The sequence below is a fragment of the Cupressus sempervirens genome, chromosome 10, assembly GCF_028749045.1.
Source record: "Cupressus sempervirens isolate cs-2001-9-10 chromosome 10, ASM2874904v1, whole genome shotgun sequence".
In the NCBI taxonomy this organism is placed as follows: Eukaryota; Viridiplantae; Streptophyta; class Pinopsida; order Cupressales; family Cupressaceae; genus Cupressus; species Cupressus sempervirens.
The window spans coordinates 328,902,292-328,927,183 of record NC_143127.1 but is presented as its reverse complement, the minus strand read 5'-3'; the positions used below and the strand labels follow the sequence as shown (position 1 = coordinate 328,927,183).

Here is a 24,892-nt window from a genome sequence, read left to right as displayed (position 1 = left end):
ATCTACCGGAAAAATAAGAGACACGAACCGATCGTTCTCACAGAGAAACAAAGATTATCAAGCAATTATTATCTATATTCACCAAGAAGGGTTAGGAATTTTGCTCTTAGACAATTTTATGGCCAAGTAGACTTTGCATCAGCACATCCGAATTCAGTGGCAGTAGTGTATCTTTAATTTTAAATGCTCTCTTAAAAAAATGTAATGCAATTTTCTAAATAGAAAAATCCGAAGGAAATCAGAAATTCAATATATTATATTAGTGTTGAATCACAGCTGACTTATATCCTGCCCATTTGAATGCAGGGAGTTATATCCATCATCCTTAAGTATACCTTAAAATTCAAGGAACACCATCACGGCATCAATTTTTTTTCTTTTGAACTCAGTAAATACAATTGTCCAGGAATGAGTACAGAGACAGCACAAAAAAATAGAACAGCTTTTAAAGCATAACTGATTCTGAAAGATAGAGGCCAGCCATCTGCCATTTGTTGCATACAACAGTCACATTTATTATGACATCACATATATATAATAATTTTACTCTGCGGATAAAGCATATGAAATATCAGAAAAATATGAGAATCCTTGCCAACGAATAGTTATCCAAGTTCTATCACACAATAAAATCAGAATTAAATTACAGTTCCAAGTCAACGTAAAATCTGTAATCCCTGACTATATTTTAATTTTAGTATCTGCGGCAAATAATTTTCTAATTCTAATGTTCTTGACATAATGTGTATCTTTCATCTCGAAAACAAGTATAGAGAACGATTATCATCGTAATTCAGGTCATAAGCTCCATAATCAGAAGAATTGATGATGAATATAAAACCAGGTTTCAGATAGACAAACTGAAACAGAAAACAATTTTTTTCGTAATTATCTTATCAATAGTGAAAAATAACCAATAATTCCAATCAATCAGAATATAAAACGCCGAATTAACCAACCCCAATTGCAAGGAAGTGTCTGAAACTTCATTGTGCTGAATAGTGCTTGTTTTGTGTCGGCCCATTGAAGTGCAAGAATTACGTATACTACCAGATGACTGAGGATGATCATGAGCCTCCGAAGGCTCAATCAACAAGAATTCCGCTGCAGTATTGTTCTCCGAATTGGAGCGCAGTTTCAACTGTTCAACCTGCAGACTAACCTTTTGTTTTAATAAATCAGAAGAATACAGGACAAAGAAATACAAATGCCAAAGACGAGAAAACATTGATACCTTCAAGTGAAGTCTAGCATTCTCCTCCTCAATTCGGCTTCGCTGCTTACAATACAATTGAGCCAACCAAAAAAATCAATGTATCTTCTAATACAGAAATAATTTGCGCTAAAAGAAAGCTTCTCTTCAAGTCCATTGTCAAGCTTCAACAGCTGATATTGCTGAGAGACGATGCCCAATGGTCAAGTCTCTAATCTATTCACATACTGCTAAGGCTGATATCTATTCAGATCAATGCATTTTCTGTTACAAATGGGTTTTGCAAATCTGAGATGAATAATAAGATTTTTCATGTTTCAAAGTGGATGTAGTTAATTGGTAGGGCACTGTAAATTTAATGCGCGTTGTGTCTTCTCTGTCTTCTTTTCTTTATTCTATTTTCTTCATTTCATTTGCTCTACTATAATTTGCAAATGGTATAGCAGCTTATAGGTGGTTTTGCTGGTTGGAAAATTGGTGTCACTTTAGAGCAATTCACAGGTCAGAATGTATTCACTACTGATAAGAGCAGGATCTATCATTCGCGCTCGAAGGGAAAGTGAAGAAGCCAACTACATTGGAAGAAACTCAATCAGAAAGCAAGCGAGATGATTTTCCTCTGCTTGTCCACAAGTATACTATTCACTCTTTCAGCAGAGAAGATTTCAGAAGAATTGCGGGAAAAACTTTTCTTCATAATAGATAATAGATAATGATATAGAATCTTGCTTTTATCAGTTATTAACTTCTGCACGAACATATGGATTTTCTTGTCGCTATTCTAGATGACTTTCTTCATCTCATCTTGGAATAACATCATCCAACCTCTCGCCGAGGTAAATAGGGAAGAGAATGACATCTTGCACAGGGCTCGGCATGTGATTGACCTAACTAAAGAATAGGTTCGCAAGCGTTTCTATATGGAGTCTCTACCTCATATCACTACACTGCAAGCACCTTCCAAGCTGAAGAAAGGAAAGGGGACTAAGGTTACCATCCCTACATACGAAGAGAAGTCTCCAGTCAGGTCGAAGAGGGTCTACAGGCACAAAAGGGAGGTGGATTATATTGAAAGAGAGGAGAAATAAAAAATAAGGTGCGCCCTTAAGAGGTTGAAGATCTAAAAATAAAAGTTCTTATGATATACTGATGCTCAAAGAAATAATAAACAAAGCATAAACAACAACAGAAATTATAATAAAAACTGTGTGTTACAATTCTGAAAATACAGAATACATTATAAAGAAATCAACTAAAGCACTTAACCTTGTGTTGGAAACTTAAACGTTGAAGAGCCAGCAGGTTGTCCTCGAGCCCCACGCCCATCAACCCTGTCAGGTCACCGCAGGCATCCATGAACGGCAGGCATTTATTTTTGGTAGGTGAGATTTTGAATTTGGACGTTGAGGGGGAAAGATATGGAAAAAAAGGAATGTTTTCTACATTCATTCAGTATAGTTTGCAGATCAAGCAGATCAGAGAGAAGTTGCAGAGCTAAGCAGAAAAGGAAGAAGGAAAAAAGTTTGTGCCTGCAGTTGCACGTGCTTCCCCTGTTCACTCTGTAAGTTTGTCATTGTTAGATTCGTCCTGTTGAAGCAGTGATTGCTCCAGGCACCCTTGTATGCAGCCATTAGAGTTGCAGGTTTAAAGTTTATTGAAGTTTATTGAAGTTTGAAGTTTTACCAGTTTAGGGTTGTTTTAGGGTTTTCTGATTGAAGCCGAATGCTCCCAGATTTTGTAATAGTTTAAATCTTAGTTGAATAGAAAAGCAAGCAGGCATACTTGAATTCATTGCTCTTCTCTTGTATGTTGCATTTGAGTAATTTGTTTGAAAGGTTAAACCTTGGCTCTCTAGTTTTAATGGTGAAAGCATTCATGTTGAAATATTCTCTAAGTTATAATATTTCAATTGAAACAGAACACTCGACACCTACTGCATTTGTGTGTGCCGAGCATTTTCTTTGTGAGCCGAGCTCACTCAACATCCATTGGTGTTGAGCTTTCTCCTTTGAGTGTCGAGCTTACTTGGCACCTGTTGCCTACCACTTAGCACCATCAAGTGCTGAGCAATCTGTCACTCGGCACCTTCAAGTGCGGAGCAAGTGTCGGGCAAAACTGGCACTCGACACCTTCATGTGCCAAGCAGTTTTCAAGTGCCGAGCAAAATTTTTAGGTTTAGAGTTGTAAGTTTAAATTTTAATTTATATTTCTCACATGGTATCTAATGGAGGGCCCCACCACCCTTACCCACTCACAATCAAGAATGCAACAATATGGAGACCAAGAGAAATTAAAAAAATGCTTCACAAGCAATTTTATTATACTTGAAAATCATTACAACACCCACAAGATGATATCATAGATATGACTTCTTCAAAAAGAAGTTTACCAATTCTTCAACATAACAGAAATCCCAAATAAGAGTCTTCACACCAAGAGCTTCACTAAGAATTTCTACTTGAAGAGCTACACCTTTAGAGCTTTCACACCTTGAAGTCTTCACGCCTTCTAGCTTCTACTTCTCAAGCTTAATTAGAAATGCTCATATGCCTTGCTTAAATAGGCACTTACCACCCAATGCATGACTTATCCACAACCTTCTAGAATTCCACCTACACAATATCCACAACCTTCTACAACTTCCATAACCTTCTACAATATCCACAACTTTCTACAATATTCATAACTTTCTAGAATTCTACCCACACACCTTGATAAATGGAATGCCAACCATTTATTTTTTATTTTTTCTATTATGACACCTATGCACCTCGAAAATAGAAATTCTCTTTTCCTTTCTTTTCTCCTTTTTTCCCCTTTTTATTTATTTTTTATTATTTCTCCTCTAATTTTTGTCACTTTCTCTCTCCTCCAGATTTTTTTTTTCTTTTCAAATTTTTAATTTTACATTCAACATGTCTCCCCTTTATTTTGGATGCAAGATGCTCCTGCATCAGTATCAAAGCTTTGAGGCCCCACATCCATAGTGAGTTAGGGCATTTGTTTTCATGCGATATTTGACATGGCAGGAGATGCAGGAAAGATATGGCAGCAACCACCATCTTTTAATGGGAAAAATTATGATACATGGGCAAAAAAGATGAAGACCATAATGGTTGCAAATGATTTGTGAGAGTTTGTAGTTAATGGGTTCAATGATGTAACAGACCCAACTTAGTATGCTGCTCTCACAAATGCATAGAAGACTCATTTTAAAGAGTCGAGGAGGAAGGATTGTAAAGCATTAAGTTTGATTGAAACAGCAACGATAGAGACAGTATTCCCGAAGATTGGAGTAGCAAATTATGCAAAGGAAGCATGGGATATCCTTGAGACGAACTTCAAGAGGACTGATAAAGTCCATACTGTAAAGCTACAGAACATAAGGAGGGAATTTGAGAACCTTCAGATGAAGGAAAATGAATCAATTGCAGACTTCAGTTCAAGGACCTCCAATGTAATTAATCAATTGAAATCAAATGGAGAAGACTATCAAGAGCAAAGGATAGTGGAAAAGATATTGAGGAGTTTACTTCATAAATATGACAATTTGGTCATGAACATAGAAGAGGCAAAAGACCTCACTGTTTTGACAATGGATGAGTTGATGGGTACACTTCAAACCCATGAGCATAGGATCAATAGATCCACATCTTCTTCTTCTCAAGAGCAAGCACTCAAGGCTCAGTCAAATCCAAGAGGAAGGGGGAAAGAAAGAAATGGCTCAGGTAGAAACTCCAAAGGTAGAGGCCGAGGTAATAGAGGACAAAGAAATGCTGCAGCAGAAAGCTCAGGAAGAGCAGATGGAGCAAGTAGCTCACAAAATACTTCAAGAGGAGGTAAAAAAAATTACAACTCAAATAAGAGTAATGTAGAATGCTACTACCGTCATAAATATGGGTATTATGCAAATGAATGTTGGGAGAAGAAAACATATAGAGATCAGATATCACTTCATCAGAAAGTTGGTGGAGAATGGGGATATCACGATGGAATTCTGCAAGTCAGAGTAGCAGCTAGCAGATATTTTCACCAAGCCATTAGGCATTGGAACTTTTGTACACTTAAGAAAGAGTCTTTCTGTAGTTGATTTGGATCAGTTGTGATCCTTGCTTGTTTGGCTCAGGAAAAAGGGGGAGCGTTGGAAACTTAAATGTTGAAGAGCCAGCAGGTTATCCTTGAGCCCCACACCCATCTACCATGTCAGGTCACCGTAGGCATCCATGAATGACAGGCATTTATTTTTGGTAGGTGAGATTTTGAATTTGGATGTTGAGGGGGAAAGATATGACAAAAAAGGAATGTTTTCTACATTCATTCAGTAGAGTTTGCAGATCAAGCAGATCAGAGAGAAGTTGCAAAGCTGAGCAGAAAAGGAAGAAGGAAAGAAATTTGTGCCTGCAGTTGCACGTGCTTCCCTTGTTCACTCTGTAAGTTTGTCATTGTTAGATTCGTCCTGTTGAAGCAGTGATTGCTCCAGGTACCCTTGTATGCAGCCATTAGATTTGCAGGTTTAAAGTTTATTGAAGTTTGAAGTTTTACCAGTTTAGGGTTGTTTTAGGGTTTTCTAGTTGAAGCCGAATGCTCCCAAATTTTTTAATAGTTTAAATCTTAGTTGAATAGAAAAGCAAGTAGGCATACTTGAATCCATTGCTCTTCTCTTGTATGTTGCATTTGAGTAATTTGTTTGAAAGGTTAAAGCTTAGCTCTCTGGTTTTAATGGTGAAAGCATTCACGTTGAAATATTCTCTAAGTTATAATATTTCAGTTGAAACAGAACACTCAGAACCCACTGTATTTGTGTGTGCCGAGCTCTTCAAGTGTTGAGCATTTCCTTTGTGAGTCGAGCTCACTCGGCATCCATTGGTGTTGAGCTTTCTCCTTTGAGTGCCGAGCTTACTTGGCACCTGTTGCCTGCCACTCGGCACCATCAAGTGCCGAGCAATCTGTCACTCGACACCTTCAAGTGTCGAGCAAGTGCCGAGCAAAACTGGCACTCGGCACCTTCATGTGCCGAGTAGTCTTCAAGTGCTGAGAAAAGATTTTAGGTTTAGGGTTGTGAGTTTAAATTTTAATTTATATTTCTCACACCTTGACTGCTGATCAATGAAGATAATAAAAATTCCTAAACAATAGCATATAAAGAGATTGCATGAATATCAGAGTTTTGCATTATATGCAAACTAACTAACAAATAATTAAAATTAATAATAAATGATCCCTATTAAGCTATCTGCAACATTCAGTTTTATTAAACATAAAATTAAATTAATTAATCTAAATTAATACATTTTGAATGCATTGAAATGCATCACCACTACATGCACATGCAATATGGTGGTGCATGCAAGCAGTGAAGTGCATGCCTTCAATATTCTCCTACATGAACAATGGGAATGAGACTGAGTTGAGTTCTCAAGGTAGTAAAATTGGATGTAGTGAGCGCTTTGGTGAAGATATTAGCAACTTGCTCAGAAATTGGACAAAACTGTAACTCCACGATACCATTCTGAACCAAATCTTGAATGAAGTGATGGTAGATTTCAATGGACTTCGATCTAGCATGAAACACTTGATCCTTTGTCGTTGCAATGACACTACTATTATCACAAAAAATAGTTGTAGGATGTTCTTGAACCAAATACAAATCTTCTAGAATCCTTTAAATCCAAATTGCTTGATAACTGGTTGTTGTTGCTACAATATACTCTACCTCTGTTGAAGAGAGAGCCATGGTTGCCTGCTTCTTACTACTCCATGAAACAAATCTAGAAGCAAGTGAGAAAACATAACCGGGGGTTGATTTTTGATCATCCATTGAACCAACTCAATTAGAATTTATGTAACCAACCAACTCAAACTTATCATTGGGAGAATAATGAATATCAAAATTGTGTGTACCACTCACACACCTTAAGATTCTTTTGGCAACTCACTAATGAGACTCATGGATCTTGCATAAACTAAGAGATGAGGCTCATGGCATACATAATATTAGGTCTCATTGTAGTAAGGTGAATGAGGCTCTTAACCAAACTTCTATATAATGTAGATCAACATGGGGACTTGGATCATCATTGGTTAACTTTTCACCAAGGGCGATAGAGGTAGCAATTGTCGTGCATGACATCATTCTAAATCACTCAATAAATCAAAAACATAATTGGTTTGAGAAATGGATATACCATGAGGTTGTTGCTACACCTCTACCCAAAGAAAATAATGCACAAGTCCCAAATCTAATATCTCAAATGCTTGTTTCATTTCTTCTTTGAATTACTCCATAAGAGATGGGCTATTACTTGTAAAAATGAGATCTAAAACATAAAGGAAAATAATTAAAATGTCATTACCAACATGTTTGATATAAAGGGTTGGCTCTAAAGGACTTCAAATGAATCCTTTCTTCAAGAAATAACTATCAATTTGTGCATACCAAGCATGTGGTGCTTACTTCAATCCATAGAGTTATTTTTTCAACTTGTAACCAAGTGCTTTTTTCCTAAAATTTCATAGCCAATAGGCTGATGCACACAAATCTATTCATCAATATAACCATTTAGGAAAGTTCATTTTACATCCATCTGATAGATTGGCCACTTGTTTTGAGTACCAATAGACAATATAATTTTAATTGTATCAAACCTAGCAACTAGAGAAAAAGTCTCTAAACAATTTACTCTAGGTGTTTGTGCGATTCCTTTAGCAACTAGTCTAGCTTTGTGTCTTTCCACAAAACCATCATCATGATATTTCACCTTGTAAATCCATTTGACACCAATCACCTATTTGTCTTTTGGAAGTGGAACTAATTCCCATGTATCATTTTTCTCAATAGCATGCATCTCTTCATTCATAGCATCAATCCGCATTGGTTCCATCACAACTTCTTCATACACAAAAGGTTCAACTTTAATGGAACTTAATAATGAAAAGTTAGCAAATAAAGCTACAGTAGAACTCCTCTAATATATTTCATTTAAACTTCATACCTTTTGTGAGAAACTTGGTCTAGATTGTGAGTGTGAACTTTTACCTGAAGAGGAACTTGGTGAGCTTGGTGGACTTGGACTTGAGCTTCCACTTGAGCTTGTGGGGAGAGGAGAGACTTGAACATCTTCATTACCCATGATGAATGGTGCAGATTGTTGAACTTCTTTCTTCTATTTCCATACTCCCCATTCATCAAACACCACATCTCGACTAATAATCCATTGCTTTGTGTCAAGTTCATAAAATTTATATCCTTTGGTGGAATCTGAATATCCCACAAAGATACAAAGTTAGAATTTTTCATCCAACTTTTGCATCTTTTGAATAGGAACATGAACTACATATTGTAATTTTTCAATCATAGACCTGTACAATGTTTGATTTACTTCAGCAAACTCATCAGTTTTGGATAGTTTATGTCCGGTCACCATGGGAGTACTAACTGGTCTTGAATCCTCCATACCAAAAGTTTTCAAGATTTCCTTTAGATACTTAGACTAATTAATGTAAATACCATATTTCATTTGATAAACTTGTAATCCAACAAAGAACTTTATTTCTCCAAACATAGACATCTCAAATTCTTTCATCATATCATTTGCAAATGTCTTACATAATGCATTTTGTCCTCCAAATATGATATCATCAATGAATATTTCAACTAGTAAAATTCTTTTACCTCCTTTGGTCTTCAAGTAAAGATTTTTGTTGTCATTAGTCTTATCAAAACTAATCTTCACAAGATAGTTGTGCAATCTTTCATACCATGCTCTAGGAGCTTACTTTAAATGACATAAAGCTTTGTGTAGTCTATGCACTAGGTTCGTATTGTTTGGATCAACAAATCCTTCAATTTGTTCAATGTAAATCTCCTCTTCCAATATACCATTAAGAAATGCTGACTTAACATCCATTTCATAAACTTTGAATCCTTTATAGGCAGAATAAGAAAGCAGAGTTCTTACTCTTTCCAATTTTGCAACTAGGGCAAATGCCTCTCCATAGCCAATTCCCTCTTCTTGTGCATAACCTTTGCAGAATAACCTTTCCTTATTCATTGTTACTTCACCATTTTTATACAATTTTCTTCTGAATACAATTCTTGTCCTCTAGTCTTGGTTTTAGTCTCCATGTTTTATTCTTCTCAATCTAATCAATTTCTTCTTTCATGGCTTGACTCCAGACTTCATTCTCTAATGCATCCTTCACTGATTTAGTTTTATGTATGCTTTAAAAACATGTCTCATTCCTTAATCTATTCCTTTTCATTGGTCCAATCTCCTTCTCTCCAATGATTTGTTCAGCAGAATGATATCTTTTGACATATTTTGATAATCTTGGTTGTGTTCTTTCTTCAACAATAGGTCATTCATGAAGTTCAATCTCAGGTTCACTGTCTACTTCTCTGTTAGGTAACTAATGTTGGAAATGTATGTGGGCCCAGCTGGCCGGGGGGGAGGGTGAATCAAGAACCAATAAAACTTTAACTTCTATTCAACATTTAATCCTTCATAAGCTATTTTGATCTAATTGCATGTATGAAAGACTAAAAGCAATAAAAATTTCATAACGCTCGACACAATATTTGGTAACCCAAAAACCTTCCAAATAGAAAGTAAAACAGAGGTGGGGATGATACCCACATGCTTTATGAGTGTAGTATAAAGTTGTCCTGTTAAGGCTTATAATGATCACTTCTGGTGATCTACCCTATTAGGATCAATATGGGTTGTTAGGTCCACTTTGTGAAAGGATTTATACAATGCAATAAAGTATGCACTCAGTTTCTAAAGACCACTTGGGTGATATTATGACACTTAGTAACATTGTCAACTCAAAAAGCTCTACCATTCAGTTGACACTAGTGCACGGTCCACATTGATGACTCAAGAGTAGCATAAACTCGATTAGCATTGGATGACTCAGTGAATACTAAAGAACTCAAACACTAAAGGGCTCGAATGACACTGCAACTTGGTCAACACTACCTTTATTCTTCTTCATTAACACTGCTAGTTCGGTAGAGACTAATAAGATTGGTTAACACTACTTCTTACATGGTTTGCACTAATGAGCTAAGTAGACTCAATGAAGCTTGATAGACTATCTAAAGCTCGACAGACTCTTCTATATGAATGTGAGGCTCGATAACAAGTATAAAGCTCGATAGCAATGCAATTAATTGACATAATTCGGTGCTTAGTCACTAACTGACAAATGATTTGACCATAAGGTCAACAATCTCTCCCTTTGACATTAGTGAAAAAAACACATCATACCAAAATTTTGAATGCTAAAATATTAGTCAAAACTCCCCCTATCAATATGCTATGATCTGCATATCAGTTTTGACAATTTTTTGTAGATATGTATATATATCCATATATAATTGCATTTCCCTTGTCTATATTTCCTTTTGGATTCCCTTCCATATATACATATGCACTACATAGTATGATAATAACTATTTTCCTCTTGGTTTTGACACAAATGCCAAAAAATAATAATGCATATTTACAAGGTAATACTAAAATGTGAAAGGAAAAAACTATTCACCTTCAAAATCATGGACATCGTTTTGTCCCAATTCTCTTGCAAAACTTTTGAAGTTTGCAATGTTATCTATACTTCAACTGATACTTCCATCATGTGGTTAGCAATTGGAAAAATGCTTTCATGGATTAATGATATTGCATGCACAATATGTTTTTTTGTATTACATCCATGTAGGGAATCATCAAACTCTAAATATTGCTAGTGTAACCCTTATTCTGGCTCCTTCCCTTAATAATTCTACATGTAAGTCTGTCAGACACCTAATTTTCACAAAATGTGCAGAACTAGTGCTAGGGTCAAGTGACAATTGTTGTGCACTTACCTTCAAATCAGTGTCTATCTGTGACAACTTATCCTTTATTTCCTTGGTGAAGTTTGATGTATCACTCAACTTAACAAATAAAGAAACAACATTATTAACACAATTTTAAAAATTTACAAGAATAGTGGATAATTTCAATTAATCAATGGCAATCTTCTGTGGGCCACTTTCTTCAAAATTTTGTTTTCAAACTTCCTCTCTACCCTCTGCAAAATTTTGTCCAGTCCACTCAATTCTTCATTAAACTTGTGAACAATATTAACAAGTTGATCTAAAATAGGTTGCTTCTCATTAACCTCTATACTAAGTGCATCAACAAATATGCTTTTAATGTCTTCAAGCACTTCATTTTTTTTCTTCCTTTCTTCTCTAAGCTTCTATTCTCTGACTCATTTCTTCTATAGATCACTAAGGGTATCCATTTGATCCAAAGTTAGATTAGAGAGACCCCAATATAGTATAACAATGTCTTCCTCTAGATCAATTTATTTATTAGAGGCTTCTACCTCTTTACCCTTTTCTTTTTTAGTAGTAGAAGGAATACTCTCCTTTCCTTTGCTTAGATCTTCAATGCTCAATTGAGGCTTAACATCAATTGTCATTGCACTTGCAATAGTTGAAATAATAGTAGTAGAACCAACATTGCTCAATGGATAAATAGTAGTATTAGTAGGAGAACTTACTATTCCTTGCTGAGACTCAGTCTAGCGTGTTATTGAGATGAGTGGAGCCTGTTGTTCAGTGGATGGACTAGTGGAATCTGTACTCATCATTTTCCTTGGTAGAATTTCTCCAACAATCAATTGGGTGCTTGGTGGAATAATGTTTACCTCAATCAAATTGGTAGCAATCATCTTTGAGCTAGATGGCAGTAAGGCTTTTCTCAGAGAGAGAGGGAGGGAGACCATTACCTCGGCTGCTATATTCTCAGGATCTAAGTCTTGAATGCTCTATATTTTAGGAAAATCTACACTTGCTTCTTGATACTCCTCATCTTCTTCATCATTTCCTTCTATATTATCTATTTTCTCATCATCTTTCTCCACATCTTCTTTCTCATCATCCTTTTCATTGTCAATTCATACAACCTCCTCAATAGGCTTATGCAATCCATATATATTTTTCCATGTAATTGTGTTTGATTTGACAACTAATTCAATATCCTTTGACAAAATCAATAATGCATTGAACCTAGGAATTAGTTTTTGTTCATTCTTTTTCAATGCCTCCTTCACTTTCTTGTTAGAAAGATTTGGAATTTTCTTTCTTAAGGTCTACTTTCTGATATCCCTGGCAATATTTAGAGCATTTTCCTATTGATGTGTAACAACCTTTAGCAAGATATTAGAAACTTAATTTTTTAGTTCCTCTGGAGAGTACTTCCACTTAGCCATTTTAGCCACTAAAGCTTCTTCAATTTTCTTTTTTGCTTCCTTACTTCTTGATTCATACTTTAAAAACTTGAAATCAGATAGACCTCCAACATCTTGTAGTCTTTTCAGTATTTGTTCAAAGGTGGGGGTAGACCTTTTGAATGTAACTTTCTACTCTTCATCTTCTTCTTCACCATCCTACAATTTTAGTTTCTTTCTAAATTTTGCAAGTCTTCTTGTGAATACTGTTGGAGAGGACCTTGTAGCCCTTGAGATTGTAACCTTCCCATTTTTCTTAGGAGGTTCTTCTTCTTCTAGTTCTTCTTCTTTTGCATGTTCTTCTCGTTCTTCTTCTAAGTCATTTCCCTTGCCTTCTGACAATAGAAGAGGGAAACTAGATTTCTTTCTCTCCTTCAGAAATTTCTCCACCTTCTTTCTTCCTCTCTTTAGGGCTTGAGGAAGCTTGATTTCCAAAGAAGTATTGGCCTTAGCTTCTTCATAGGTACCAAGGTATGGTGCCTTAGGGTCCACTAGCTCATTTACAAGAACCTCAATTATGTCTCTTGTGTAATCAATATTTACCTCATATCCAAGAGATTTCACCCATGCCACCCTTAGCGTCACTGCCTGTATATGCACCTTGTCATAGTCCATAAGGAAAGATATATCTTGCTCATAGTCATCAACTAGTTGTTTGGGAATTCTAAATCTACTCTACATTCTCTCCTTAAATGTCTCAAAGTATGTAGCCATGATGGCCTCAAAATTGTTGCCCATTTAAGTTATATAGTTATCTATATCATATACAATAGGTATATCCTTCTTCCATGCCACAGTGCCTTTCGAAGGGAAAAACTTCTGAACATAAAAAAATAGATAGGTTAAGAGTGATCCAAACTTACAAGGATTTGTATTTGATGTCTAGATGCTCTCCATATTTTTTCTTAGTTGATCATGTTGTAACTTGGCAAGGTCAAATGATAGCCTATTTTTGACCACCTTGAATGCTAGGTCAACAGCTTCACAAGTAACATTGTTCAATTTGCTCGAACTATAGATTTTATGTGTAATTACATGTATCCCAAACTTGATCTCCATATTTGTGACTCCATTCAACTTCACACCTTTTCCATCCCATTTGACAAGAGTCTTCTTTACTAGTTTAGCTCGACCTAGGGTTTTTGTTGTTTTTTCTTTGCTAAGCTTCGGACCCCTAGTAACCCTATGAATCATTTTCATTTTTATCTAAATAGGTTGATCAAGCCAAAATCTCATATTGTGGACAAAACTCATGATAAATATGATTTATTTGATTTGGAAACCCCTCGGCATATGTAAAATGTGAGTTAATCCCTTTGTCTCCAAATGCTTATGCTCAGGTTTCATACTTCCATCCACACATATCCCCTCATATTCTTGATTTATCTCAAAAGTACCCAATTCTAAAATTAAATAATGGTAGAATGACCTAATGTCATGAATTAAAAGTACCTTCGGAGGGATTTGCGAATTAGCTCTGATGGATAAATTTCATCCACAATCGCTGGAGATAGTTTGAATGTTGTGGTTCTTGGTTCAACACCTCTGATCAATATCTCGAAACCTTTGTTGACATTGCATCTAGATGAAGATGCCATTACGCTCGGTGAATGATTGATAAAAACATCAAAAACTTCATACCAAAATCACTCTAAATTTCTTGGGGGTTTAGAAATTCTCTACTCTATTTTCTTTTAAATGTGTGCTGAAGAATAAACCTTTTGGTTTCATCTTTTAAAGAAAATTTGTCTTCAATTCACCATTAATGCATTGTATGATAGATAGCTAGGTGACAACATATTGAGCTCGGCAGTCATAAGATGCTCGGTCAAGTTCATCAACATGATATGCACCATCAAAACTCAATTAAAAGTTTGAACTCACCATTTGTATCCAAGCTCAGTTAGATCTAGCAACCCAACCTTGTTCGGTAAGGTCTTCCAACCCAACCTTGCTCTGTAAGGTCTTGATACATTACTTCAAATATTATCTAACTCGGTAATCCCAGTGTATCTGAAATACTAATTTGGATTTTCTTACTTGTTGAATCGAACTGATATGAGATGCATCCTTTGAATCATAGTTCTAGTGATATCCATGGTTAGCTAGTTTGAAATGGTTGAGTTATCTAGCTCATTGACTTTGGTGTCAACATTTTCAATACTTTTATTTGTATTCTCTACAGATTTTTTTATGCATTGTTGCCTCATTTGACTTTTGATTTTGTCAGCATTTTCTTTCTTCTCATCTTCAACATTACCTCAGTTCATATAGTTTCTGGCTAGAAGTCCAAGTTTTGTACATAAATAACATCACTTTGTAGGGTCTCTCTTCCTCATGTGAGTTGTTATGCAATTTGGTCCAATGCGCCCATACTCACCACAATAGAGACATCTACACCATGCGTTATAATCCTAACCAAATATAGCTTTCACAATATGTTCTACTAGATTCCATTTCTTGGTCTTGCATTCTAAAGAGTTGTGCCCTTGTTTGTTGCAATTGAAACACTTTCCTTCAAACTTAAGTTTCTCTATGCATTCACTTGCTCTATGTCCTGGCTTGTTACAACTGTAACACTTTTTACTGAATTTTCATTTCCCATTGCTCAACCACTTGTCTAATGTATGCCCTATCTTTCCACAATGATTACAAGTAGGTAATTTGTTCATTTTAGCTCCTTGTTGAGATGATTCACCTTCATCTTTATAGCCTAAACCTTCTTTACCTTTGTGTCTAAATTGAGTTTGTTTCTCCAATTGATTCATGCTTTATTGAGATTTAATTATCCTCTCATTGTTTTCCTTTTCTATGCTAGGATCCTTCTAAAATACTTCATTCTCTATCCTCAAGTTGATAAGCTCTTGATTTGCATAATTTATTTGATTGATCAAATCTCCTTGTTGGAGAGACAAGTGATGAATTTCATTGTCCTTTTCTTCTACCTTTTAAGTTGGCAATATTTTCTCTTCATTTCCTTTGTCCTTTTGTTTGATGTCTTCACACATTCTAACTAAATGAATTTCTTGTTCTCTTTTTAGTTTTCTATGTTCTTCATTAAAAGGAAGATTATTTTCAAGTAGGTCTTTGGTTGCTGCATTAGCTTCAACTAAACTTCTATCTTGACAAATGTCTTTAATTCTTTCTTCAATATAGAAATTGTCATTCATCTATTGTGCTAGGTCTTTTCTTCTTTTCAAGGATTGAGAGAGCTACTCCTTCATTTTCTTGAATTGTTCCATGGCCAATCACAATTCCAACTTTTCATTCTCAATAGTTTTCTCTAGTCTATACACTTCCATTGCCTCTGATCTTTTCTCAAGCTGCTAAACTTCTGATGTGAGAGCCAAAAGCTCTTATACCAATTGTTGAAAATTTATTGAGAGGGGGGGCGGGGGGGGGGGGGGGGGGGTGGGGGGTGAATTAGGAAACAATAAAACTTTAACATCTATTCACCAATTAATCCTTCATAATTTATTTTGATCTAATTGCATGCATGAAAGTCTACAAGCAATAAAACATTCATAACACTTGACACAATATTTGGTAACCCATAAACCTTCCAAATAGAAAGAAAAACTATTGTAGGGATGATACTGAAAAGCTTTATGACAGCAATACAAAGTTGGCATGTTAAGGCTACAATGATCACCTCTAGTGATCTACCCTATTAGGAGCAATAAGGAGTATTAGGTCCACCTTGTGAAAGGATTTATAAAATACAATGACGTATGCACTCTATTAGGAGATTTAGCATAAGATTGTTAAGTCCACCTTGTTAGAGGATTTTACTAATGCACTCGTTAGGATGAACATGTAGTTGATCTCTAATTTGCAACTTGATTTGTTATATGATATTCCTTTGATGAAAAATAATCACTTTGCTATGATATATGAGATTTTTCTTTCCCTTGTACTACTTGTATCCTTTGTCTTCTAATTCACATTCATTTTTCTTCTTACTTATTACTCACTCATGCTTGGATATGATAAGATGTGTTATATATATACAAATCCAATTAATTACCTTTTGAAGTCGGCTACAACACCGAATTCAAATAATCTTCACTAAGTCAGCTTACTGTTGTAACTCAGCTTTTGAAGACCACTTGGGTGATATTCTAACACTTGGCAACATTGTCAACCTGGCAAGATTTAGCATTTGGTTGATACCGATGCATGGTACACATTGATCACTTTGGAGTAGCATGAATTTGGTTATCATTGTGTGACTCGACAAATACAGAAAAACTCGGTAGACATTGAAGGGCTCGGTTGAGACTGCAACTTAGTCAACATTACCTTCATTCTACTTCATTAACATTGTTAGCTTGGTAGACACTGATAAGATCAGTTAGCACTATAGAGCTTAGTTAATAGTACTTCCTACATGGCTTGCACTAAGAGCTCCATAGATTATGTGAAGCTTGAAAGACTCTTCTATCTAAATGTGAAGCTCGATAGCAATTGTAAAGATTTTTAGCAATGTAATCAATCAATCTATTAAGTGTTGAGTCATTAACTGACAAATTATTTGACCATAAGGTCAAAAAATCAATATTCCTTTCTTGTAAATTGATCTTGGCATCAGAATGCACCTCAACTTCTGATTGTAACTCAGCTCTTGAATGCAAGTTGACATCCATTGTATATGACTCAGCGTTCATTGATTCTTGTTGATTAGTAGCTACAATATCATTTGCTTTAGCCGACATGCCTTCATAGTAGTACATAAAGGTTTTGTAATTCTCAGGTTCCTTCTTTTCTTCATCTTCATTTATTTTTGTATCTCCATCAAATTTTACATCTGCATTATCTACAACTTTCTTAGTGTTAATATTTAAACACTTATAAGCTCTACTTCTTATGGAATAACCTAGGAATATACCTTCTTCATTTTTTGCATAAAGTTTACTATGTACGTTTTCCTTAAGAGTGTAACTCTTGCTTCCAAATACCTTAAAATATTTGACATTGTGTGAGTATTCATACCATAATTCACAAGGTGTGAAATTTGTACCTTTCTTCACTTATGCTCAGTTCAAGGTATATATAGCTATACTAACAACTTCTCTCCAATATTTTAAAGAAACATTCTTCTTCATCATTAGTTCTCTGGCACAATTCATCACAAATTTGTTTCTCCTTTCAGCTATCCAATTTTGTGGAGGGGTCCTAGGTGTAGAAGTTTGTCTTTTGATTCCTTCATCATTGCAGAAGTTATTGAATTCATTTAATGTAAACTCTCCACCTCTATCAGATCTTAGACATTTCAAGCTTGTACTAGTTTCCTTTTCAACTTTTTCTAAATAACACTTAAAATTTTGAAAGCATCAGATTTTCCTCTCAAAAACATAACTGTCATCATTCTTGAGTAATCATCAACAAATAGAATAAAATACCTATCACCTTTGTAGCTTTGCACATCAATTGGTCCACATAGATCAATATGAACTAATTTGAAATTTTATTTTGAACTATGAGTCTTACTCTTAAAACTAGACTTTGTTATCTTTCCTAAGTAACATTATTTGTAAATCACATTATCAAGTTTCTTCAGTTTTGGTAAACCTCTAGCTCTTTTCATCTTATTGCTACTAAAAAAGTTATCAAAATTTACATGACATAATCTTTTGTGCAATAGCCACACATAATCAAATTGTGCAACAAGACAAGTAGCTTGATTCATGCCAAGATAATAAAAACTACCTCTTGTCTGATCTCCAATTCTAATGAGTTCTCCATTAGCATCATAGTTCTTCGCTTTCTTGTGTTCAAATTCAACTTTATATCCTAAACTATTCAATAGTGACGCACTCAACATATTAAAGTTAAGTCCTTCTATATAGTAAGCATTGCCACACATGATCTTGTTTGTCAGTCTTATCGATCCTTTATCTTTCACTGGAGAAGGTGGATCATTACCAAATCTAACACTATTTCCATTATATTGCTCAAGGGTAATGAGCTTACTTTTGTCACTAGTCATGTGATGAGAACATCCAATGTCAATGATCCATCTTTCACCTTTGGTCACATAAGATACTAATGCAGTTGCCTCATTTTCATTTGAATCATCTTTCATAGAAACATACACAACTTCATCATCATAATATAATCTGATTCTTTATTAGATTCCTCTTAAACAATGTAACAAGCTTTTTTTCCCTTATCTTTATAGCCATTGTTGCCCTCATCTTTTCTACCTTTGAATTTGTCTTCATCTCTATTTTTTTCTTCTTAGGACACCTTGTTGCATTATGGCCAACTTCATTACAATTAAAACATATGATGGGTAACTTACCTTTTTATTTTTATTTGTCTCTATGAAATCTCCTAGCCAATAGTGTTTCTAGTTGTTCTAGATCTTCATCATCTGTGTCATTGCCACTAGGAACATGCTTCACCTTTCTATTTCCTTTAGGTTTTTTCAATCTTAGCTGAACTTTGAAAGTATAATGAATATTCTCATATTTGAAATTATCAAAATTTGAAAGTTCAAAAGCAATGAGTATACCAACTAGTCCTTTAAGGGTTAGATCATAACCAGGAGGACACCTCAATTCTTGTTTAATAGAGACTCCAATATCATAGATCACAACCAGGAGTACACCTATTTTCTTCCACAATAATGAACTGTAATCTCACCTTCTTACATTTTCATTTCATCAAATTTTCCTCTTAGACTTTTTTCTTTTGCTCTTAGCACATTCTTTTCTCCTCCATAGATCTTCTATAGGTCATCCCACATTCCTTTAGAAGTAGTACATGTTTTGATGTCTTCACACTCTAAATAGCTTAGGGTAGATGCAATCTCCAACTCTTTTTTATTATTCTCTTTCTTTTATTTTAGTTGTTCAGCAATTGGGCCTCCAAATAATACAACATATTTAGTGGTGATAGTTTTCGATGCATAATCTCCAAGTCCTCCTAGATGCAACTTCATCAAAATTTTCCATGCAAGAAATTTTTCTTGTTTAACTTTGCCATCTCCTTTCTATGCATCTTAATCTTTAACTTCAAGTAACTTCAAACTGTTTCCTTCACAAGCACCAAATGTTCTGATACCAATTGTTTGAATTCTTTAGAATAACTGAGAGGGGGGTGAATCAGTTATCCAAGGAATAAATGTACAAATACAAATTTTTAATACTTAAAAAATTCATGTGCATGCAATTATCATCCAATATCTCAAACCATAGTATATTACTGTCCTAGGCAAAATGAAATCTGCAGAAATGTAAACATGAAGTACCACAAAATCATTCACACAATTTAACACAAGAATTTTATGTGGAAACCCATTTTGGTAAAAACCACCAACAATATGCTACCAACTTTCACTCTTTTGAAGTGAGATTTGTGAAGAGTCAACCCTATTAAAGGTTACAATACACATGGATAAATGTGACCTTGATTAAAGTATTTCAATCACCCTATCAAAAGTGAGCCTTTTTTAGAGGACTTTAGAATAATCTATTAGAATGTCACCCTATTAAAGGATTTACTCATGACTATTAGGTCATCCTTAATCTAAAGGATTTATCCAGACTAATATAGTTGTTAGAAAGTAATGATAGGACTTGATCTGATAACAAAATAACTCACTTGCAAATTACAATTCTCTTATTCAGCCCTTCATTCCACTTGACATTCAATCTCGTTCATCTCTAATTTCTTGTTCACCCTTTAAGATTTCCCCTCCTTAAGCCTTCTTTCTTAGTATGCTAGTTGTACATTCATTCTCTTAGCCATAAAATAAAGCAACATCTCAAGACTCCTCATCTCTCTCTGGTTCACACTATGACACTTTGCTTCTGGCCTTTTATCTCCTTATATAGAGAATTTAGTTCTTTTTTTGCTTCACCATAATTGTCCATCTTAGGGTTAGGTTAAATTCATCAAATATACCCTCTTCTCCATTTTTTTCCTCTTAGAAACTTCCCTTACAATCCTCTTCAAATTCATCTCAAAAAAGTTTATGTTGAATTCTGTGCAACCACCTCATCATACTTATCTTCCACACACTTCACACAATTCAAAACATAAACTTTGTTGGCTCTGATTTGTCAAATCTTTGATCAAATCAATTTTACTGGAACTTGACAATAACATGTTGTTTTCTTGGAAATAACTATTTTTTGATGCTCCTTCAACACTAGGTTGCTCGGCATACACTAAGTTTAAATGGTGCTCGACACACACAAAAATTCCTTCACTTGACACCTACTAGATTTTACTTTTCACAACACATACTAAATTTTCTCGGTCACAACTAACTTTCTACTTGACTTCCACTAATTTTCTTGGCTTCCACTATTTTCTCAGTCAAGCTTAGTACAGACATTTGGTTTCTTATCCTTCTTCTTGTCTTTGCTCAAGTATCCTTTCCTTGTAGCCTTAAGTAGATAAACAATATATTATATCATCAAATTATTACCTGGTCTTAGTGATTCTTTTATATATGATATAACTCAACCTTTCTCTAAGTACTCTTGTTATCCTTTCTTTTCAAATCGCCTTCATCAATCAATCAAATGATAGAACTTAGACCAAATTATCAATTGTCTCACTAGCATGTAGCATGTTTGATATCAATGAAAAAATAATGATTGTTCCATGATAGGTTACATCAATCTCCTCATTTCTATACTTCAACAATCTCCTTTATTTCAATAGAATTGGCATGAGTGGAAGGCTCAAGTCCAGATGCAATAGGAGGACCTTCTTCAGCTTCAAATTCAAACTACTGCAGGAACTTCTCTATTCTTAGAGGATTTTTATATAGGTTAAGCATTTGTCCATTTACTAGAAATTTAAAACGCACATGATCAACAATTAATAATTGAACGACACCATTGGGAGAAAAAAAAGAATTTCATAAGTCCCAACCACCTAGTTTGAAATTTCTCAAGGATATGTTGATCTCTGCAATCATAGAGAAGAGCCTAGTCACCAACTGCAAACTATTTATCCTTTATAAATTGATCATGCCACTATTTCCTTTGTTGTTGCAATGTTTTCCTTAAAGTCTTGTGTTCAAATTCCACAGGCCTCATAGCTAACATACCATAGACAAGTTGAAAAGGTGTGAAGCTAGTGGCGGTTTTCCATGTAGTCCTATAACCCACAATGCTTCAATAAGTTTTGTTGCCCAATCTTTTTTATTAACTAACATTGTTTTGGTAAGGATTGCCTCAAGCTCTCGATGAGTTACCTCTACTTGGACATTGGCTTGTGGACGGTAGGAAGAATAATTTTCATGCCTAATTTTATATTCCACCATCAAGGCAGTTATGAAATTTGAAGTGAATTGAGCACCTTGGTCAGATACTTATTTTCTAGGGACACAAAATATTGTAAAAATGGATTCATATAAAAACTTATCAACATTGTTATCCCTAGGGTATTTTATAGGCTTGACTTCTGCCCATTTAGTGACATAATCAGTATAAACTAGAATATAAGATTTACCTTGTGAAGTAGGGTCAATAGGCCCAACAAAGTCAATTCCCCATTTATCAAAGGGTGTTACAACTTGTGGCTATAGGGGCATCTCATCTGATTTAGTAGGCCTTCCCATTCTTTGGCATCTGTTAGATTTCTTAGCTACATCCTTGTGGAGAGTTGACCAATAGTATCCTATGGTCAATATTTCGAGTGTTGCTCTTTTGGCAGAAAAATGACCTCTACATGGTTCATCATAACATGACTGACGAATATCATAAGTTTCATCCTCTCTTACACATCTACACATCACTTGATCAAGGCCATTGTAAAAATAAATCCAACAATCCAAGACAAGTTAAGAAATTTCTCTGTTAACAATTTTCTTTTCTTGGGAGAAAAGTGATTTGGTGTCCTACTTGTGGTGAGGTAAATTGAAATGTCAGGATACCATGGACTTTTTGCCCATAATAGGAAAAGATGTGCTAGAACATGTAGTCTACTGATATAACTTGGGGGCGGGTTCAACCAGTTTTACAACTATCATTACAAACTTTAACCTTAAAAAAACATAACCATGTGAGCAATATAAACTAAAACCACAATAAGATACTCATGCACAATTAACACCAGATATGTTAACTAGGGAAACCCTTGATTAGAGAGAAAACCCCGGTGGGGATGGTACCCACAAGATGGTGTACTAATATAAATATTCTTTGTTAAAGGATAAACCCTATTAGGAGTCTGTTAAAACATTCAATACATGTGAGTCCTTGTTAGGAGAATTTCAATCTCTATTAGGAGATTCCAACCTTGTTAGGAATTGTGGAAGATAGTTGGACCCACTACCCAAACATTTTCAAGGTTAAGATCAAAGAATCCACTATCCAAATGACCTCTCTATTATTCCTTGTAGAATAATAGAACTGAAATGTACTTCTTCCTCTATCTCTATCCTATCAACCAGACTTCTGCTCCTTCAGATCTTGTAACTAGATCTCATATTGTGCATCTAATGATTCTTTGGATCACTTATACACATTTAGTAAGTATTCTACTCCTTCTCGAGCTACGTACTAATACTTCACATCCCACTTGATCCCCTCTCTTCAAGTCTTCCTATAAATAAGGAAAACAACTTTCATTTATACCATATCTTCATAATAATTCCTTCAGTTGGCCATGAGGCTTTCTCAATTAATTAAAATAAGATAATTAATTAATTCACAATTACAACAACACTGTTAGCACATAGTCTATTCAAAACATTACACATGTGATACCATGTCTCGCGCACATGTTGGAATTACCATAAAATCATCCTCTATCATTGTTAATTGCACATTACCTTCATTACATCTCATATTAAAGATAGTGATAGATCATTAGAACTCTATTTTTCAATGCTTTGTTTCTGCACTACTTCTAGTAAAATAGGTGTAACTTTGGTACAACATCAAATTAGACTTAGTGCTTTGAACCACATCATCTAGACAACCTTAGGCACATTTCCTCCACTACACATCATCTAAAATGCCCTCAGCTCCTAAGCATACTAAGATTACTAGCTGTTATTCCTTCATTCTGAATAGAATTATTATTGTGTTGACATCAATGACAAATACAGTCATGAATGCAACATATCAATACTCTTCATTGCTTAGGATACTCCCCCAATGTAGTATCAACAACATTCATGCTAACAGGATGATCATCTAGAAAGATGTCATCAATGACTATAGGATCATTAGGAACATGTAACCAAGATAGAAATTTAGCTACTACATTGGCTTTTCCAGGTTTGTCCACAATGGTGATATCAAATTCTTGCATAAGTAGCAACCATCTAGCTATTCTCCCTAATATGATAGGTTTATAATGATTAGTATGGAAAAATATCTGATAACCAATAATATAATATTTGAACTTATTCAACGCATAAATATCTGCAAGCAATTCCTTTTTTGTCACAGTCTAATTAAATTGTGTTGCTTGTAGATTTTTACTAATGAAATAAATGTCATTTTCTACCACTCCTTTCTAGCTTTGCACTTCTCCTATGGCATAGTCAAAAGCATCTATATGAATATGAAATGGAAATCCCTAATCGGGACCTCTCAATTCTAGTACTTTTGTTAGAATCTCCTTAAGCTTTAGGAAAGAGTAATCAAAATTAGAATCCCAAGAGAATTCAAAATTCTTTTTCAATAAGTTGTAGAGAGGTGTTTCAATTTGATAGAAATTCTTGATAATTTATCTATAATAACCAACATTTCCAAGAAAGCTTCTCACATCCTTATGCTTTTTACGAGTAGGCAAAGTGCTAATTACCTCAATTTTTGTTATATCTACCTAAATACCTTGTGATGAAATGAAATGATCCAATACAACACCTTCCTTCATCATCATGAAACATTTCTCACTATTTAGAGAAAGATTGTAGTCTTTAACATCTTTTAAGCTTCTTCAAAAGTGGTCCCATAAGTAATGCAATCATCCATATATATTTCCATACATTCAGTAGATATGTTAGAAAAAATACTAATAACAACTCTTTGGAATGTGGCTAGTGCACTACACAATCCAAAAGGTAAGACTAGATATGCAAAGGTTCCCCATGGGTATGTGAAGGTGGCTTTCTCCTAGTCTTCTAGAGCTATTTGGATCTGATTATAGGCACTAAAACCATCTAGGAAAGAGAAATATTGCTTGCCAACTAAATTATCAAGAACTTGATCTATAAATCACAATGGAAAATGGTATTTCTTAGTGGCTAAATTCATTTCTCTATAGTCTACGCAAGTCCTATGTCTCCCTCCTTTCTTTGATAATATGACTAATGGTGAAACCCATTGACTATCAGAGATTGGGTAGATAAAACCAACATTTAACAATTTTTGCAATTCAAACTTAACTATGTCTCTCAAGATAGGATTAACTCTTCTT

The 24,892-nt window shown here is 34.8% G+C and overlaps 1 protein-coding gene across 3 annotated transcripts in view; it reads right to left on the bottom strand.

The window, feature by feature from the left end:
- Window positions 1-569: 569 nt before the first annotated feature.
- LOC149533953 (truncated transcription factor CAULIFLOWER D-like) overlaps window positions 570-24,892 on the bottom strand; it is a 200,568-nt gene continuing 176,245 nt past the window's right edge. For 2 of the 3 annotated variants that reach the window (XM_089804711.1, XM_089804710.1), the window contains exons 6-8: window positions 1,235-1,276; window positions 960-1,150; window positions 570-860 (exon numbers count right to left, since the gene is read on the bottom strand). In XM_089804711.1, coding sequence (XP_089660837.1) covers window positions 848-860; window positions 960-1,150; window positions 1,235-1,276 — 246 coding nt within the window. In that variant the 3' untranslated portion in view covers window positions 570-847. Of the gene's footprint in view, window positions 861-959; window positions 1,151-1,234; window positions 1,280-24,892 lie in introns of all 3 variants that reach the window. The other variant, XM_089804709.1, reaches the window with a different exon arrangement.